Source organism: Amblyomma mixtum, chromosome 8 (assembly GCF_055824585.1).
Source record: "Amblyomma mixtum isolate Tamu chromosome 8, ASM5582458v1, whole genome shotgun sequence".
NCBI classification, from domain to species: Eukaryota; Metazoa; Arthropoda; class Arachnida; order Ixodida; family Ixodidae; genus Amblyomma; species Amblyomma mixtum.
Genome location: NC_143019.1, coordinates 90,565,833 through 90,585,973, shown reverse-complemented (window position 1 = coordinate 90,585,973; position 20,141 = coordinate 90,565,833). Strand labels below are relative to the sequence as shown.

General features: G+C 47.3%; 1 protein-coding gene across 1 annotated transcript; it reads right to left on the bottom strand.

The window, feature by feature from the left end:
* Positions 1-19,808, bottom strand: LOC149333467 (uncharacterized). Its single transcript, XM_089557726.1, has 5 exons — positions 19,683-19,808; positions 13,128-13,279; positions 3,359-3,423; positions 1,472-1,564; positions 1-143 (listed from the first exon to the last, which is right to left on the bottom strand). Exons 1-5 carry the CDS (start codon positions 19,806-19,808, stop codon positions 1-3), a joined length of 579 nt encoding a protein of 192 aa, XP_089413852.1.
* Positions 19,809-20,141: the final 333 nt, after the last annotated feature.

The following is a 20,141-nucleotide window of genomic DNA, read 5'->3' as shown; positions in this document are numbered from 1 at the left end:
TCACTGTGGTTTAGCAGGAACATTCTGGCATTTTTCAATGTCACGCAGAATAGTGACGCTACCCGCAGAGTAGCTGTCAATCTTATTGAAGCACTTGTTGTATTCCAAGATATCCGAGTCAGGGTTGTCGATCAAGTAGTAGTCTGAAGGGCACAAAAAAAGTAAACCAAGCTTACTTTATAATATCGGAAATTTCTCCTCTCCTAACGAAAGAATACAGCGGTGCAAAAAAATGGGCGGAACACCCAATAGAACGGAGGGGTGCCAAATACCAACTGACCTATTGTCTTGAAAAAAACAAACAAACACGTATGAGCACTTGAGAGTGCGCATAAAAAACAAACAAAAAACACAAGGCGCGTAGAAAAGAAGCAAACACATTAAAAGGGGGCATTGAACCTTTCGAAAAGGCATTCTGTTCATCTGTTAGTGCCGCAGCAGACTTCCTCACGCATATGGGACCGAGTTCCGGTTCAGTGCCCACGTTTTAATCTCTTTGCTCCTGTTCCACGTTTTTGTGTTTGTTGTTTTTTGCGTACGCTTGTTTGTTTAAAATCGACTTTTTCGAGACAATAAGTCAGTTGGTAGCCGGTTTCTGCCCTTTATGTTGTGTGTTCTCTTCGTTGCTTTCTTGCTCCGTTGTATTCCTTTAGCTATGTGTCTTCACCGAGTAGCTCAAGCCTAAGTCTTGCTTCAACATATTTCTTTTCAGGGCTAATTTCTCGGATTATTTGCTCAAAATACATTGGTTCAAATTCGGGTTCACGCACGTATAGACTTTATTGTAAGAAGCGGCAAGGACATAAAACCGTTTAAAGCTCATGGTCTTCTTAATAGAACTGAACGGCAGACGCTCCAGCGAGAGGTCGCTAATCAATGGAGTGCATTTGGCTCATAAGCTGTCATACCATTGCAAGAAAATAAGTGTTAAAGAAATATAATTGTCCTTGCATTAAGTTAAAGCCACTTGTGAAGACAGCGACGGCCTAGTGAGTGCCAGCGCCCAATGGCAGAGCATAAAACATACTTACGCATACATTCAGTGTAATACGTGTGGTCAGCATTATGGTTATTAAATTGAATACCAGAGTGATGCAAAATCTAATTATCTGGACTCCCTGCGTCTTTCGCAGCCTTTATTTGATGGTTTTATTCTGCATTCTTCGCGATTGTAATATGAGCTGTTGCTAGTTGTCAATTTATTCTGCATTCCTCGCGATTGTAACGTCCTGATGCTGGCAGATTGTAAATTTTCCGCACATATGTACCTACCTCAATTTCCCATTCTCTTGTTTCGACTCTACATCCCATCGTGGTTTTTTCGCAGTGGAGGACATCCCATGTAAACTGCCCTTATGCTGACCTCCTCTCTTCTACTTATGTTGGCTCTTTCTTGCTCTCGGGTGAACTATGATGCTAGGTATTGTAGTGAGCTGTGTCTTAAACAAAATGGTATAGGGCATATACTTACAGATCTCAGGGGTCTCAGTGCAGTTACAGTGGCCGACAAAGCATTGGTCTCCGTTGACGTAGTCCAGTGTGAGCTGATAGACGGGGCTGGAATCTGATAAACGAAAACCAAGCAGTTCTTTTCCTAACTCTTACCTTCTCAAAGTTTGGTATAGTACAATAATGACAAAGAAACAGTACCTATGATGACAATTAGAACCAAATTTCATTTTTTTCCATTAGAAACGAGAATTTAAGTAACGCTCAACACTTCTTAATGACATACCTAGAGATTTAAAGTAGAATCCGGATTTGGAAGCTTTTGCGCCAGCACAGTACACACTGATTTCCTATATCTAAACCATCAACTGTGAATATGACAGCGTCTTTACAATGCATAATTTTCCTACTTTGCTGAACTGCGTTTACGGCGCAGAATTTTGTTTTCCTATTTTGTAATACTAATATCCTAAAAAGGGCAAGCTTATTAAATATTTCAGTTCTTCCAGGGGGACCGCGATGATTAAACTTGCAAGACAGCTTCCAGCTACTGTTAAATGCCTCCTTGAAACTCACATTTTTTTATCTCTGACGCAGCTGGCAGGACCTTTGCCTCTTAGCGTCTTTTCATCAACGGCGGTGGTCTACGGCAGAGCCATCTGCCTTGATTGAAACACCGGCGTTTGCTCGAGTTGCGTGGCTCGAAGCCCTACATCAGCCCACGCGGCGCATTCGCCTAATCTGGACGCCTGCTCATGCCTCCCTTGCTGGTAATGGGGCGGCTCATAACCTAGCTCGAGAACTGTCCCGCCGAGCTGGGTCGTACAGTCAACCCGCCCTATACTGCGGCAAGGACAGGTTGTTTACTTACAGAGAAATCCTGCAGCACTACAGGCTTGCAAGACTCAGATTGCCCCCAGCAGATAAAACGCTTTCCAAGCAAAAGGCCAAAGCCTGGCGTAAACTTCAAACTAACACCTATCGAAACCCCAATTGTATAGCTTCTATTCGGATGGACTCTACTCAGACAAATGCAAAAATTGTGATGCGAAAGCCGATCTAAATCATATGATCTGGAACTGCCCGCAGTCCCTACCCGCGAGTCGATTCATTACCGACTCTGATCATTGGGAGGCTCTATTGCTCAGCCCCGACCCGGGGACACAGATAAAGCTGCTCCAGCTGGCTGAAGACGCCGCCGCTGCCCAAGGGATAGCGGCCGCCGTTTAAGCGGGGGCCGACTTCGGGTCGCTCCTTTATATCCGCTGGAAATAAAGTTCCACCACCACCACCACCACCAAGAGCAAATGTGCGTGTTTGATAGAACCGCAGTTGGCTTATCTAAGAGTACAGCTTTTGTAAAAGCTGGAAGAGGCTGCTCATGACAGATGGTGATAAACGCTTTCAGTAAATGCAGCCCGCTTTGTCGGAACGGCGCCTTATTATTATAACAATCCCGTTAGTCTGGCTGGACACGTGCCTTTTCATTAGTTTACGGGTCTTCGCGGATGAATTATTGAGCTGAACTATAATTCTGTACTCGTCACTTAAAACTTCCTTCGGATACCTGCATTATTTTCATGTCAAGGATTATTAGCGCCGGCTCTTCCATTGAGGTGTGATTCATTTTTTTGTCCGACTTAGGTTTGGATTTAAATTTTTATCTTATCTCAACACTACCACTTCTCCCTCGTTAATCTGTCCGAGGAAACATTTCATCATAAATGCTTAAGTTGTAATCCTGTTCGAACTTCGTAAGATACAAAGAAGACATTGCTGCTTCTGATATTTCTGTGATTTTTTTTATTTCTCTAGAAACTGAACGCACACTGTGAATGGACAGCAAGATCTAGCGTGACAAGGATTGCTGACATTCCATGAAGGACTTTTTTTTCGTTCCTGAACTCACAATGTCCGAAGGTGATGTAAATCACGGTATTGTTTTCCACCTCAAATGTAGATGTATCGTTCATTCTGTAATAAAGAAGCAACAACAAAGAAAAGAATTGTAGCGCTGAGCATTACATAGTCTAGACAACCAAGAATGGCTTAAGCTGATAGCGCTTAACCGTAGAACAGGTTATGAATATTTCAGAATGAAGTACGGGTGCACAACCAACACAAAACATTCGCTGCCTAATCCCAATGCGAGTCGTCAGCCGGAATGCTATATTTCTTCTCAGTCTGAACCCTACTGTACCGTATTGCACTTTGCTTGTGTCTTGCTCCTTTACTTCTTTTGCAGTAATGCACTGGCTATCCATCTAGCTTATGGAATTGTTTGCATGCAAGCCCATTGCCATCAGTAGCGGCAGGACTCGTGCCGACGGCCTAACTCCAAGAATTCATATTCTAGTGAGGGAGCTCGTTGGCGCAATATTCATCGCATGGTGCCGAATGCTGTGTCCTCCTCGCCTGCCTATATAATCTTATTGCCAACTACTGCGAGCAGAAATAAAATTTAGACACCTGCATTTTTTTAGAATTTCAGGCGCGCATTCCTTGTGATATAAACAACTCAGTGGCAAATTGCTGTCGCAAAAGAGCGGAATCTACGGATCCCAAGCACGCATTCTCTTCTTTCACAGCGTTTAAGCTTGCAATCATAAGTCATCGCTCAAGCATACTATAGGGTCAATATTCGTTAAATAAACGCATGCCAACGACACAAGTAATTTAACACTACTGCAAACTCTCAACGTTCAGCAGGAAGGGTGTGGAAATGAGATGCTCGTTACAACGCATGAAGCATGGCAACAGTCATCGAAACAATGAAATCCATAGGGAAATATTCGTAATTTTTTCTACTTTGCGGTGACGATAAACTGAAAAACGATGAGGTATGTATTTATTGGTTAAATAAAGTAGAAGGATTTACTTTCAACGCCGAAAGGTAAACAAGCAGTTGTTTTATTACAATAGAATTTCGAGGCACGTCTAGTTACCAGAAGCTTCAGCAGATGGAGCCAGATGCTCCAGCAACACTATAATAGTGGCGCGCGGAGAATTCTCCTCTGCTTCCGGGAGAGATTGCAGCTCAGCTGGAGCCAGTGAGTGGGCTCGTGCACTTACACTTTATTAATGCGTAAGCATTGTATGGCTTTGTTTGCGGTTTCGTGTCATCACGAGCTTGTCCGCTCGATTGCAACTGAACGAATGGGATTATACGAAACTGAAACGTACCATCGGATAGAACATAAAAAAAATCTCGTACAGGAAATTCGGGGGGGGGGGGGGGGGAGGTTGAGTAGGGTTAATTAGTAAATTAACTACAGCCAAAAATGTCCAACAAAAACCCGGGGCTGGAGAAAACTGGCGGCAAATTCGAAAACGCCGGCTGTGTGGCACCATGTGACCGGAAGTGTCGGCGGAGCCAACGCGTGGCGCGAAATTTGAAAACAGCGTGGCGCAAAGTTTGAAAACTCACATGGGCAATTGATGGAAGTTGATTAAGTAAGATAATTAATTGTGGCACCGTCAAGGTTTCGATAATGTATCACCAATGCTTACGCATTTATCCAATGCGGCTGCCGCAGTGATCTCTAGCGTTTTTCCTTCCTTCAGTCGCAACAACAACAACCGCGGCAGGCGGTCAGGCACACCATCGTGCGCAATAAGTGAAAGGTGATTTTCTCCAACCGTGCCCATATCCCTGACTGCCTAACTCGTGCGCTCCCGTACCCACCGAGACGGCATATGACACATCTTGGCCGTCTTGCCAAGAGCCAATGGCACAGTCGGTCATGGTGTCGTTAGTGTCTTCGCGGGATGCCCGGTGCGGGGGAACAGGAGCGAGCAGGTTACGAACGCCTCAGAAAGTGGTTAAATGTTACCGCGAAAGCCACAAACCGCCCTCCGCACAGGCCTCAAACGCATCCTATAGCTCTGGGCGGCGAGGGATACCCTTGAAGCTCTGCTTGGTCCCGAGTGCGCAGAAAAGAAAAAAAAATAAGAGGGTGACATCCCCGTTTCACCCCGTAGAGCTGATTTCATTGCCTCTAAGCCGGTCAACCGAAGTTAACCTTTAAAGTTTTACTTTTAACTGTTTCGTCGTGAAACATCAAGAAGACCAATTTCGTTCTTCATTGAAGCGAGGGCAATGGTGCTGACAAATTTATTTCTTTTTGAGAATCGCATATTATAGTCTTCATGAAGTTCGTGCTTTCGTATCCAGCAAGTTCGGCCCAGCGTTCCAGTCATGTTGCAGAGCAATAACTTCACGACACGCGCACTGCCAGCGTGTTCCTTGATTCCGATTTCATTGCTCTGTTGTTGTCTATTAGGCGACTATTTATGCGAAGTCCTGTTTATTCACCTACGACGATCCTAAAAGGGGAGGGACAATATATTTTTCTCAACAATTCGGCTCTTCTGAGCTTTGCATCTAATTCGTGATGCTTAAAACTGCTGCTCACGCTTACCTTTTGGGATTAACTCTAAGGTAGGCTTGTAACTATAGTTTGGTGCGGTAAATGCGGCTTTGCTCACATTCGTCTGACTGTTCTCTTCAACGGATGCGGATCTGAGTTCCGAAGTCGCTTACAGCTTCTCAGGATGGCCCGATCGACAAAAATCTCAAAAGCCTGGGCTACAACTGACAGCCTGCGGGAATCCGGCGCCGAGTCAGAGTTACACAATTTGAGTTGTGTTTTCAACTCTTTCCTGCTGACGGATGTGAGAAAATATATTTAGGGCAATGTGTAAAGCTGGCATGCACACTGGTCCCTTCTTAGCATTTGTTCGCTGACTAGTAGGTTAGATGATCCCATTTAAAATGCAACACTAGTACCACCACAGATCTTCCCTCGTTTAGAAAGGCCGGAAGTCTTGGCGTCGCCGATCGTCCTCATGTTGCAATTATTTTGCAAGCGCATGCTGCTTCACAGTTCCTAAGGTACAAAATACTTAATGCGCATCCATGAGCGTGACTAGGTCCGGCAGCTTTTAGATCAATGACTATTCTTTAACAAAGTGGAAAGTCCTTACATTGTTACGTAATGGTTATCATTCCATTCACTATTACAGAATGTTATCAGTTCACATGAAAGTGGCATAACACAGGCACCGATGCTGCTGCATCCGTTCACATAGCTCGTCGTTAAACGTACCAAACTAGGAACGTATTGAACGGTGAGTACTTCCAAGAAACTCTTACTGTTCATCCCTCAAACATTCTCGATTCGCATCAAGAAGGTTTACACGTGTCCTGAGGTTCACGTTACCAGTAATTCGGAACAGCGATCAACTTCATCTGGTTGACACCAAAGAGAGCATGATAGGGTACGTAACGCCTCTATATTTTTTACCCCGGAAGATAGAACTGCACAGCAGCAGAGAACTTCTTTCAGCGCAGCAATCTGTTATGCTGTGAGGTAAAGCTTTAGAACACTTGGCTACGCGAGGCGCATGCGTTTTGGCGACGCTTTCGTTTTAGCCCTACAACGTGAGATCGCGTGCCTAAGTTGTATAACTGCCAATTTTGAGCACTTATTTGTTTTTGTTTCGAAAAACAGTGGATTAAAAATTAAAATCACAGCGCTGGTTTTCTCCATTTCTAGTCACAATGAAAGGAGAAGGAAACTGAATAATAATGATATACTGCGTTTTTCGTATCCAAAACACCTAAGAAAATTTAAACTTGCAAACTTCTAAATTATAGAATTTAGACTAGTAGTGGTAGTAGTAGTAGAAGACGCTTATTCGGCCAAAATTTACAGACCGAGCATGTCGACCGCCTGGGCGACCAGAAGTCGCTGTTCTTCCTCCCCTTCACCGCCAAGCCAGTCGAGCCAGGTGGTGATGGATAAAGAACGTGGGGGGTAGGAACCCGACTGCTGAGCAGCCGGGCAATAGAAGAGGCAATGGGCCAGGTCCGCATAGATACAGGGGCAGTTGGGGCAGGTAGGGTCCGATCAATAGCGATAGAGAAAGAGGCGAGACGGGGTGATGACTGCATTCATTTGAATGTGCCGAAGAAGGCGATCCTCCGGCACCGTGAGTGATGGATGAGGGGGAGGGTAAAGGCGTTTGTCGAGGCGGAGCTCGAGGTAGACCTCTTTTATTGTGCGGCGAAGGGTGAGTCTCCCACCGTCCTCCGAAGGCTTGGGCCAGGGGATCAACGGTGCCCGGAAAAGTGTGCCGCTGGCGAGCTGATGGGCCAGCTCATTACCGTCAATCCCTGAATGCCCAGGGACCCAGCAGAGGAAAACTATGGAAGGCTGCAGTGCGGACACCGCTCGTTCGACCTCCTATTGAAGAGAAGGGGTTAGGATGCGTTTCTGTATGTGGTGTATAGAGGCTTGTGAGTCTGAATAGACTGTGTACTCTTGAAGAGAGTGAAGTAGGGCAAATGACTAAAGGGCATGCGCAATGGCGAGGACCTCGAGGGACATGCATCCGGAGGATGTAGAAACGGCCCGCTGGTGTGAGTTGCAGGAGCGGTGAGGTGGGGTTGGTACAGGTCGTAGCCGCAGGAACCTCGAGGAGCCACGAAGGAGGCATCCGTGTAAGCTACACCCTGGGTATCAAAGAGAGGGAAATGGTGCTGCTCGGCCGCATGACGACGGCTGTCGTGCAGAACGGGGGACATGCTGGACGGGAGGGGGAGGATACGAAGATTGGGAGCCGGGGTGGGAATAAGAGAGGTAAATGGGGCGATGGGAATGGTGAGATACCCGCTTGAGTCAGTAACCACTGACCCTGGCGAATAAGGGAAAGCCGGGCAAGCTGCAAGTCATGATGGAGAGAGTGCAGAGAACGAAGAGAATGAAAGAGGCCTGTGGTAAAGATATTTGCAGTAGAGGTAGTAATAGGGAGGTTGAGAGCTGCCTTGTAGAGGCCCACAAGGGCAGTCTCGAGAGCGTTAAGTTGAGTCTGATTGAAGGAAACGTAGGGTGCAAAGTACAAGACCTTGTTGAGGGCCAGTGCGTGGGCAACTCGGCACGCATGAGACTCGTGGAGACCTGAGCTCCGAGTGACCACGCGCCGCAGTAGGTGAGTTACGGAGTGGCAGGTGGTGACAGCGTGGTGGAGGGCTTACACGTTCCTGGCTGCATGCAAAGGAAAGCCAGGAACTTTGCACTGCGTGACGACAGGAGTGGGAGAGCCAGAAAGGTGGAGAGAGACGAATTGGTTGTGTGAGCGCTGGTATGAGGAATGGTTGAGAAGGAGGTGCTCGGATTTTTCAGGAGCAGGAGAGAGGCTAGTGGTGGTGAGAAAGGTGTCGATGAGATCTAGGCCACGTTGCAGGGTTTCCTGATAGTGACCGGTAGAGCCAGACGAACACCAGAGAGTGATGTCATCGGCGTAAAATATGTGATGCAGGTCGAGAATTTCAGCTCGCTGGGAGGCGAGAGGCGCCATAGCAAGATTGAAAAGGGTAGGAGAGAGAAAAGCACCTTGAGGAGTGCCTCGGGTGAGGTTGTGGGGGTCGGACAGACAGGTGTCTACTCGTAAGCGAGCGACACGCTAGGAGAGGACTGAGCGGATATAAGAGTATATGCGGGAGCCACAGTCTAGAGAGGCGAGTAGGGAAAGGATGTGGTCGTGGCAAACACCGTCGAGGGCTTGCGAACATCGACGGTAACAAGTGCGTGAATTTGAGGGGGGGTAGGTGACAGAAAGGTGTGCTGGAGAATCAGAAACATGTCCTGTGCACAGACGCGGCGTCGGAAGCCGATGAGAGAATGGGGCAAGAACTCTCTCGCCTCGAGAAAATTAGAGAGGCGAGTCAGAGCCATTCGCTCAAGGGTCTTACGAACACATGATGTCAGGGAGATTGGGCGGAGGTTAGAGAGAGAGGGAGGCATGCCCGGCTTTGGAATCATAGAAATGAGGGAGGAGGTCCAGGAGCTCGGCAGCAGCCGCTGTCCCATGCCTCACTGTTGGTTTGAAGCAAGGATTCGTTGACGAAGTCAGGAAGGTTGCGAAGTGTGGTATATGTAATGCCATCCTCACCGAGAGCCGAGCGTGTAGTATTAGCAGCCAGAGCCGATTCGAGCTCCCGGAGAGTGAAGGATTGGTCCAGATCGGAGTTAGGTCCACCTGAGTACACCGAGTAGGAGGGTGCCAGAGGGCGCGGGAGATAGAGAGAGGCGAGCTGATCAAAAACAACGGATGGAGTCCCTTGAGTGAGGGCTTTAGCTAGAGTGGGAGCAAGGGCAGGCTTAGTGCCATGGAGGTATTTGAACAGAGACCGTGTGGATCGCGAGTGCAATGCAGAGTCAAGACGGTACAAAGAGCACTCCAACGAGAGTGCTCGAGTGAGGCGCAATGGGCGACGATCTCGGCCCGCAGAGCAGTGATCCGGGAGAAAAGTTGGGCATTGTGGGGTTTGGAGCGGAAGGAGCGCTGCGTTTACGGCGACGCCATAAACGGAGAAGGTGAGGATTTGAGTCTGGGACTGGGTGACAAGAGCAAACACGACGGCTACTGGACGTGAGCGCTACAGTGATGCGCGACGTCCAGTCGTCGTAGGATTGAAAGGAGTCGGGGGCGAGATTAGCGCGGAAGGCGTGCCAGTCAGTATGAGTGACCGGATGACATCGAGGGATGTGGGAAAAAGAGGTTGAAATATGTACAGGAAAGTGGTCACTGAGAAGAGTTTCGGCTGTCACTTGTCAGTGAAAGGAAAGTGAACCTCGAGATATCGGGTGCCGTGGGGCGCTGTGAGGCAGTGCCCGCTCGAGTAGGGGAGCCAGGAGTATTGAGAAGGGTGAGGTGAAGTTCCTGGGCCAGACAGTGGAGGAGGCGGCCGGGTTTGAGGGTTTGACGGTAGCCCCAGAGTGTGTGAGGGGCATTAAAGTCACCACCAAAGATAAGATGGGAGGTAGAAGGAAGAGAGTGAAGGAACTTGCCCAGGGCTGAAAATATAGAGAGGTGACAGGGGGGTTGTAGAAAGACAAAATTGAATGGTTCTCGATCAGGCGTTATGCGAGACACCGACACGTGACTGCCTTCTTTTTACATCCAAAAAGCCTTGAAAACTGTAAACTTTCAAACTTCTAAATGTTAACATTTGAATATTGAATGCTTCCAAAACATGGCTTATTTAAGGACCCGAGTCGTTATTGCCTTCGACGCATGCAAGAGAGGAGTAAGAACCCAAATGCAATGAAAAAACCCAGTTCGTTATTGCCAAAAAAAAGGAAGCTTCTCCCTATGAAGCGCGTTCGGCCGCGATGGTTAACGCAGCTAGCTAGTAACTCTGTCAAATGAATGCTAGAGCAAGCAACAGAAACTTTAAGCCTCGCAAAACTTTTCGTGTGTTGTGAGCAGGTTGTTTCAGCCACAAAGCACGTAGCTGTGTTTAAACGCTATTTCCTTAGCTTCGACAACCTAAACGATTGTTGTGAAATTTGTAACACAAAGAAATGGAAGTATCTTTTTATTCTCGTTCTAACCGCACGATTTCGAGATTTTTTGGATGTTAACGGTAATTTCTATATTTATGCAACCACCGCAGTCTAATTACACACTGATTTCTCAAGGCTAGTGCCAGCCTTTTTTTTTTTTGGCAGGGCGTTTGACGCATTGTTTCCATTACAACTAATGTACCAGCAAGCGGGCTTCTTTCCGCGGTTCACATAACAGCGAACCGAAATGCAGCTCGTTCCTTTGGACAGTGGCCTCGGTTACACTGTGGCGCGTTACAGAGCAGCACAACCCCCAACGCGCCACCAACAATTTTCTGGCGAGGGAAACGGTTCCCACAGCAGGACACCACGCGCCTTTCACGCGTGTCAGTTCGGCGCACACTCTTTCAAATGGATCGACCTCTATGGGTATGTGCGTTGTATAAGTACCTTTTCTCATTCAGCGGAGAACTACAATGTTTTCTGACGGTGTCGGTCTCTAATTCGTGCTCATGACATTCTCCTTTTGTTCCTGCTTCCATTTCCATTTCTGAGATTCTCTGCGCTTTGACATCCAATAATTTGATATCCTAACTCGCCTTTGATTATAGATGGAAGCCTGAAATCCAATGCAGGAAAGTCGGAGAAAATCCTGGACTCACAGGCCATCGTATCCACAAGCCGGTATTTGCCATTTTTTATTCGCTCCTCAAGTGCGTTCCACCTCCGCCCAATTAGTGTCCAATTCTGCACACCATGCCTCGTCTCCCTGGTTGCTTTCGCACATTTAGGAGCCTCTTCCATAAGCTCGTTTTCTCTCTTTACCGGACTTAACTAGCCATGGCTGTGCAGAACGTATGAACCAACCACGAAAAACGCGAGGATTTCTTAAATATAGCACAAGATGCTACCAGTTAGTTCGAACACGTAGCGACTTGCTGCGGCGGTTTCCGAGCAGTGCAATGCATTGACAAACGAAGCTTTTGGGCTTTCGCTGCAGCTCATGTGAATCCCGGGCGATGTTTTTAAGAGCGAATTACATGAATGGCAGGATAGGTCGTCACGCGCTCCGTATACTCCTCGCAGCGAGCGACAGAATTAAAAACCAGGAAGAACAAAGCGACAAGATCCCACACAAAATTGTGTGGGTACCGGGGCACACGGGGGTGGCAGGGAACCAAGAGGCCGACAGGATAGCTCGAGGATACATTACTTTCCGAGCATCCGATGAGCCCGCGGAACTCGCGCCAGCACTCAGGGATTACTCGGCCATACTACAAAACTACAGAGGCAGAAGATTGCGGTATCCCCCACCGCACAAATCTCTCAGCAGAGAGGAAGCTGTCACTTGGAGACAATTACAAACAGGCTCTTTCCCAAACCTGCATATACTAAACAAAATGCACCCTACCATATACGCGGACAAATGTCCCTGGTGCGACGGAAAACCTACTCTCTATCACATCACATGGGCCTGCCAAAAGATAGACGTGGTCCCCAAAATACAAAACCCGAGTGCGGAGCAGTGGGAGACTCTGCTGTCCAGCGACCGCTGTGAAGACCAAGAAGGTCTGGTACAGCGAGCTCAACGGGCGGCAGTGGCCAGCGGAGCCCTGGACTGAGGGCAACCGACCACTGATTAGAGGCGGACGACTTCGACAGAGAAGACTCCTGGGGGTAAAATCAAGGAGAAAACGTCTCTGAAGATGCTCCCAAACCGCAGGAAAAAGGACTAGAGTAAAATAAAGTTTTTCCTTCCTTCCTTAAGAGCGAGAGCTCTCTCTCACGACCAAGGCGACAAAAGTCGCTTCACCGCTGAAGCCTGGCCTTGAAGTCAACTTGTGATCCTCTCTAAAAACTGTAAGGATATTACTTACGGTAGGCTTCACGATTATGCATAATTAATGCGCCTAAAAGTAAAAGTTAACTACTCAACAATAGTTACCAACCTGCTAGTTAGCACGTCTTAGATCTATCCTGGCGTACTACACCACCAACAATACTATGTTGACAAAAGCGCTACTGTAACTCGAAAAACCTATTTTTTTTAATTGCAGGAAGGGTTAGGTGAAACACTTTGTATAAGATTAGGAGTTTTAGTATTCAAGCTTTAAAACAGTCGCGAATGTCAATCTTGCGTGTACTGCCACTTTCTTTTTTATGTGCCACGTCGGCCTCTACCAGATGTAAAGTCAGACATCGGGACATCTGATGTATCAGTGGATCTTCAAATAAAAACTTGTGTTCTAAACACTGACGCTACCAGCACCAAGCAAAATTGAGGACTTCTCTCCAGCTTCGCACTGGCTCATGAAGACAACTCACGCCGTGGTATCTCCTGCGTTCGTGTAAGCGACGTCATACTCGGCCGTGGTGCCGTCCTCAGATAGCGAGGTCCTCTCGTACCTCTCGCAGTTCGTAGCCGGCTGGGGGTCAGAAGTCAATTGGGCGTTGAACAAGGGGAAATCCGACAGAACCTGCGGCGATTTTAGAGCAGTTGTTGACGACGGCACACGGGAACCCACAATTTCAATGTTTTTTCATGAGGTTGTTAGTCACGCAAAGCAATATTTCCGCCGTGTCCTTTCTTACTGACCGGGGAAGAAAAGTTCATTTCCCAGTTCAATTTTTATTGTAATGGTCAACAAGTAAAAAAAAAAACAGGAAGCTCACGTTGCGCTTACTTTATCCTTCACACAATCTGCAGTCCAGGCAAGAATAGCAGGAAGCATGCCTCCTTGGTCTAAGTTTTCTCTTGTATAACTTGGAAAGGCTATCAAAGTTCCGTACATTTCCTAGTATAGGTAATAACACAAGCTTTCATAGCCTAAGCATTAAAGGCACATTGAATACATCTCCAACTTGAGTTTCTTCTTCAAGAAATGAATCTGTGGCTTGTTTAATATATACTAACTTTGTGTGGCAGCTTGAAAAATGTCATTTATGGCGTAGCAAATAGAATTTGGAAATTTTCACGCCACTCAATGTGATTCTCGTGCCGCCCATGCCGAGAACAAAGTGAGCCTTTCAGACGCGCGCAAAAATTCCATGTCGGCGCAAACAGTTTATTTCCGAAATCGGCCGTTGATGACGACACATTTTTAAAATTTTTGGAAAGTGTAAGTTTCATTTATGGTGGCAGTAGTCTTTCTTATTAAAAATACGTGCTCTATTACACAGACCAACTTTAATAAAATGGGCCAGCGTCCCTTTGAACGCAGCCTAATTTCTGCTTAGTAATGCCTGAAAGGAGTTCATTGCCCGTACCGACTCTAGTTTGGTTTATTGGTTTATTGGGGTTTAACGTCCCGAAGCAACTTAGGCTATGAGGGACGCCGTAGTGGAGGGCTCCGGAAATTTCGACCGCCTGGGGTTCTTTAACGTGCACTGACATCGCACAGTACACGGGCCTCTAGAATTTCTCCTCCAAAGAAATTCAGCCGCCGCTGCCGGGATCGAACCCGCGTCTTTCGGGTCAGCAGCCGAGCACCATAGCCACTGAGCCACCGCGGCGGGGCCGTACCGACTCTAACATCTCTATGACTGTACATAATGTCCGGTGTTTAAAAAGGCATTGCGGTTATAAATTTAGCAACAGAATGACACATCGGCTTTGAAGCTGGTAAAGAAAATAGCTATCCTCACAGCGCCTATACCGCGCTCTCGTGAATTTTGTGCATGTTTGGCGTTTGGTGGTTCTGGAAGAGGCTGAGTGAGGCACACACAGAATAAGCGGTCTTTATATACGTTACAATCTATCATCAGCTAGCGTGAAATAATTGTGTGTTCAGGATCTCTTCTCAAATTTAAGAATAATCAGAATCCTAAAGGCACATCCTATGGCGGCACGGCACCTCTATCCGAGCATTTGAGGACGTGAGGACACTGCGACAGTAAAACACTAGCGGGTAAATTCCTGCGTAAAGACCGTTTATTGCACAGTGCAAATTTATATTTCAGGTGTTTAACAGTAATGAGGATGTCACAACCGCTACATGTGCCTTGAGCACCCGTTGCTTCCGAGCGTAGAATTATACTAAAACATAACATATAGCACACAGCACTACATTCAAGCTCCATTCGCGGTTCTGTTTTTGTTAAAATGTTTACACTGTTTGCTCTGCAACATACATTGTTTCCGCGGAGAGTGCGCTGTGTGCGCTGGAATTTCCTGGCTGTCCTATGGTTCTCCTTCTCTTCAGTCGCTCTCTGCCGCTTAGCATATTATGTGGAAATGGAGGTAAACGCTCTTCACACCGAGGAGCTTCGAAAAGGTCTACCTACAGTGCAGGACTATCACCACGGCTTGACCCTACAAGTAGCGGACATCAGTCTGCAGTTGTCCGCAATGAGCACTAACCGGCGCCGTTGCCTTCGCGAAGCCCTTACTCCTGGAACGTCTCGGGTCGTTGAAGCGATCCGTCGAACACATGCTCTTAACGGACAGTGGACCGCTCGCGCATCTATTGCCGGCCACAACTTTCCAGTCCAGTGCATTTATTTGGACCCTTGCGCCCATCATATCATTATTAGAACCGATTTCCTGTCGGACCATTCATCCCTCACTGACCGCTGAAGGCACGGCCTCATCCTCCGAACACAGCTCCCGATCATCGATTCCGAATATGCAGTTCTCGCGCATATTTTTTTATACACAACCATGTTCGCCTGCCATCAAACGCACCCCCATCCCTGCCGTCAACCTATCCTATTATGTTCCTCATGGTGACTACCTCGTTGCTTCCATATATAATATTGCCACGTATCATTGTACTCTCCGTTCGTACGCGCAAGGCCGCAGGAAAGGGGTGTTATCATTTTTGTTTGTGACGCGAGAAGCGACCGGACTAACCTCGATTGATCACAGCCATGAAGAGCTGCATCTACGTGTTTCCAGATTACTCTAGATGATCTCAACCTGTTATCTCGAAGTTTCCTTGCCGGCTTTAAATTGAACGATGCCGCGTGCAAGGAGCATTCGTAGTTCGACGACTTACGAGCACGTTTGTTGCTTACGCCGCCGCCGAGTGATTCAGTTCTTTTGCGGGCGCAAGTCAGCCCAAATAAAGAGCTTCGTTTCCAAGTCTTGTTGGGGTCCTACTGACCGCTGGACTGCCGTCACTACAACGTGACAATATCGCGCTGACCCTAAACATTAAGCTGTCCCATACTGTCGCCGCAGTAACGGCGCACACGCACTATTTTCAAGTTTTGGCTTCTCCTTTCGTGTACTTCCTTCTGGCATACATGGCACCCTTTCTTTCCTGCCTCATTGCCAAGTCACTGCAATAGACGCAGCCCTTCTTAGCGAACCCGACCAGACCGCCAGCATCCTGAGCATGACCTGCGCACAACCCTGAGCATGAGTTAATCAAGCCGAGCTCAGAGAAATGCTTGAAAAAAAAAATATTACTTGATTCATTTTAGTCGGTGACTGTTTTGGCAACCGCTTTTGTGAAGAAAAAAAATGCCTTTTTGCGTTTCGGCGTAAATACAGACTTCAGTAACATAACCAAAAAGGACTTCTCCACGCTGCCAAGGATCCGTGGTGCCCTTTATTGTCTCTACAGTGTCAAATTTTTCTCGAACTTCGGCATCGAAGTTCGCTCTGGCTACTAGCAAATTGCGGTGCATGAACAATATCTCGAGATAATAGGTTTTATAACATTTGACGGCTTCAATTATTTTGAAGCAATGCCTTTTTCTTATGGAATGTACCAGCTAACTTGGAACGAATGGTGGACCCCACTCTCCAGGGTCTTCAATGTTCCACAAGCCTTTCTTATGTCAACGGCGCCAATTCCTTTTCGCCGACCATGTCGCTTCATCTCGCCAGCCTTTCTGAAAATGTTACACTGTTCAGCCACGCCGGTTTACAGCTAAACTTTTCAGTCTTCAATGCGCCGTTTCTCACAACACGAAATCATAATCTTCGGTCACGTCGTCGACTGCCCAAGAGTTCATCCTAACCCCGATAAATACGGGCTATGAAAGACTTCTTCATGTCATGTTCTTGCAAGGACGTCAGGACTTTCCTGCGACAGTGCTCGTAGTTTTCTCGGCTCGTTCCATCCTCAAGTGACGTCGACCGCCTCCTCAAAACCTTCTAAAATAAGGCGTAAATTTCCTTCTGTGGAACCAAGACTGAACATTTGTTGCCCTGATCTCGGAGCTTACCTCTGGGACTGTTTTGGCTACCTTCAATCTGAAAGCCCGAGCTAAAGTCCGTCCTAACGGCAGTCGCTATGGAATGCACACTGTACTGTCTCAGGGGCACACCAGAAAAGATCGTGCCATCGCCTACGCCTTTCGCCTACTATCTACATTACAGTGGAATCGCTTAAAAAGTACGTGGCTGCTTCGCCACTGTCCGTTCAGCTGCCAACTTTCTCCATTACTTCTCGGCAGACCGCTTACAGTTGTCACCGACCCCAAAGCACTCCCTTAGACCCTGCGCGCCGGTTTGGTCGTTGGGCACCACACCTGCAGGAGGGCATTTAAGGCAGGCCTACACCGTTGGCATGTGCGAGAGCCCTCGCATTGATAGTGACATCGATCTGTTGTGACTGCGTGCCTTTTCCATCTATAGCGAAGCATAGCGCTATGATACAGAGCTCTTTTCATTATAGGCCGCACCGACTGCACCACATCGCACTCTCTCTAAGCCGGTTCATGCTGCAGAATGGAAGGCACTTTTATGCGGCAGACGCCACACAGTGATTCACCATGACCTCCTGATCACTCTGACCAAGCACCTTGGAACAGTTCTTCTCCGACAGCCCAATAGCCTCATGATTTCATCGCTGCTAGTCATCTACATTTCTCGCGCACGTACGACCGCATAATTTGACGACTCTTTCTGCTCCACCTCAACCACCAGCACTGTAAAAGCCCTCAGTGGATGATCCAATCTACTGACAGATCGCCCACTCCATAGTTACATGCCTGCTTGAGCCTTTTGGTGACTTCTAAGAGAACAGATGGGCGCCGATTGCCACGGATACTGCGCCCCTGTGCGTAATCACGCGCACAGTCTCCAGCAGTACTGCTAGTGATGTTGACAACTTTCTTCCTAACGGCCTCATCTTACGCCTTGCTCAGCGCCAACTACACACCAACCGCGGGCGTTCAAGCTCACTGATTTTGTTCTCCGTTCCTCCGCCACTAAAAGCAAGCTCCCCACTGCCTATCACCATCATAGAAACGGCTTCACCGAACGCCTCAACAGAGCTTTCAACAGTGTGCTCGCAATATATGTTTCACGAGGTCATCATAACTGGAACATAGCTTTTTCAAGTTTACCATTCGTATACAACTCCTTTTTCCATGAGGAAGCTGGTTATTTGCCTTTCTACCTTTTATACGGACGCCAGTCCAAATTTGCTCTTGACACGCTTTTTGTATTCTTTGGTTCAGACTTCTTATTATCGACACGACTAAGACTGCCGGGTTGATCACACCTGCAAATTACTCCGTTCCCGGCTGCTAGCCTCATAAGCCACACAGCAAGACTACGACGACCGCCGTCACTGCAGTGTGTCCTTCTCACGAGGCTCCCTCATCTTGCTTCGGTCGTCCTCTCGCCGCATTGAGAATTCCGAAAAACTTTTATTCCGTTATTGTGGCCCGCACCGTGTGTGTGCAGGGTCACCGCTATCAGCTATGAGTTATGTCCTGCCTTCCCAGTTTACATCTCGCCAAGTTGTACGTTATTTAACCTTTGTTGTCTCAAGCCTTACCTAACCCCTATTCCCGCAATGCCCTAATCATGGGACCTCGGGGCTGTGTAAGATAATGTGATGGGCGACGGTGTGGACTATGGGTCTCCGTGGCGCACGTGCTGCCTTATATGGGTTTTGTCGGTTGTCCTTCAGTTATTTTGCGCGCCTTACCTTAACCAGCTCCCCGGCGCATAACAAAAGATGGTCCAAGAGACACTTTCGCAGGCGTGTTTGCACTTTGCTATCGAGTTTTGCTGCATTTTGCTGTCGCACGAACGAGATTTAGTAGAAAAGTTGACTTTACAGTTAATGTACTCATGCTTCCTTTAAATGAAAAATACAAACTTGCTCTTAAGGAAAGTTTTGCAGTGCACATTACGCCCACGTAGTGCTAACGTTCGGCAAAACCTAACGGATAATATCAAATGAACAAAAGAGCAGTGTGAAACTTTTTTCTACTTCTTACAAGGATGACATTTCTGTTGAGCAAATACAAAATTACGTAATACGGCTCAGTAAACCACCATACACACTTAGGCCTGTCAAATCACGCGTCCGTGTAAAATAACCGTAAGCGTCAGTTGAGAATACCGTGGAGATTTCATGGCGTCTCATGGCAATGACGCAGTTATATACAGCTGCCTACACTTCTTCTCCAATTTGTCTTGCCACTTTGCGCTTGTATTGCATGTTTTCGGCTGGCAGAAATCGTTATTCCAATGCTCTGGCCTAATATAAGTACAGATACAGGCATTACGAAATACAAAATGCACTTAAAGGCATTAAAACACTCGGTAAAGAAAAGCAAACAACAGTAAACAAATGAATGATCCCACACTCGCGGGGTAAAACTGACGTCTTTTAAGCCCAACGTTGAGTTGCGCGAAATTGTACACATGCATTCTTATAAAATAGCTCAGCACTCGTCCGGTGTTCTTCTTACTCGTCGTGGGCCGCGATATTTTACAAGAATACCCACTTTTTAATGTTTGTGCGCATTGGTATCAAAAGTTTCCTCCAGAACTGAGTTGGTGGTGGTGGTAGCTACCATTCCTTCCACACATTCATGCTCGTAAACTCATGCTGCACTTGTACTCCCGAGGTTTCCTTTTTAGAAACAAACTGCTAGGGACAGAACACCATTCCACTCTGTTTTTACCTGCGTCGCATCGCAGTCCTGGGGACTCTGCTGACAATCTTGTGCATGGGCGCAAGGAAAAGACATCACAGACACCAGTGCCAGCACCGAAATGACCAAGAGGTTGGAATGTTTGCTCGCATCCATTCCGATAACACTGTGAGAGCGAACAAAGAGTCGCGGGTACCTTCTGTAAAAAAACGAAACGCGGAACGATTTCGGCCCCGTTCACAAGCATCAAAAGAGACATTCAGAGAGCCAAAACACAAGTCACAGGATCTCCGGAAAAGCCAAGACAATGGATGAAAACCATGGTTTCGTCGTAACAGGAGCAATAAACAATCACAGAGGCTACTGCATTGCTCCGAGCAGCTTTCGCTTTTGAGGGAAACAGAAGCGTCTTCCAAACGGAAGTGTAAATACCCACCAGAAAGTAACTTTGCCAGACGCAGACGGTTGTGCTATGAGGACTGCAACTGT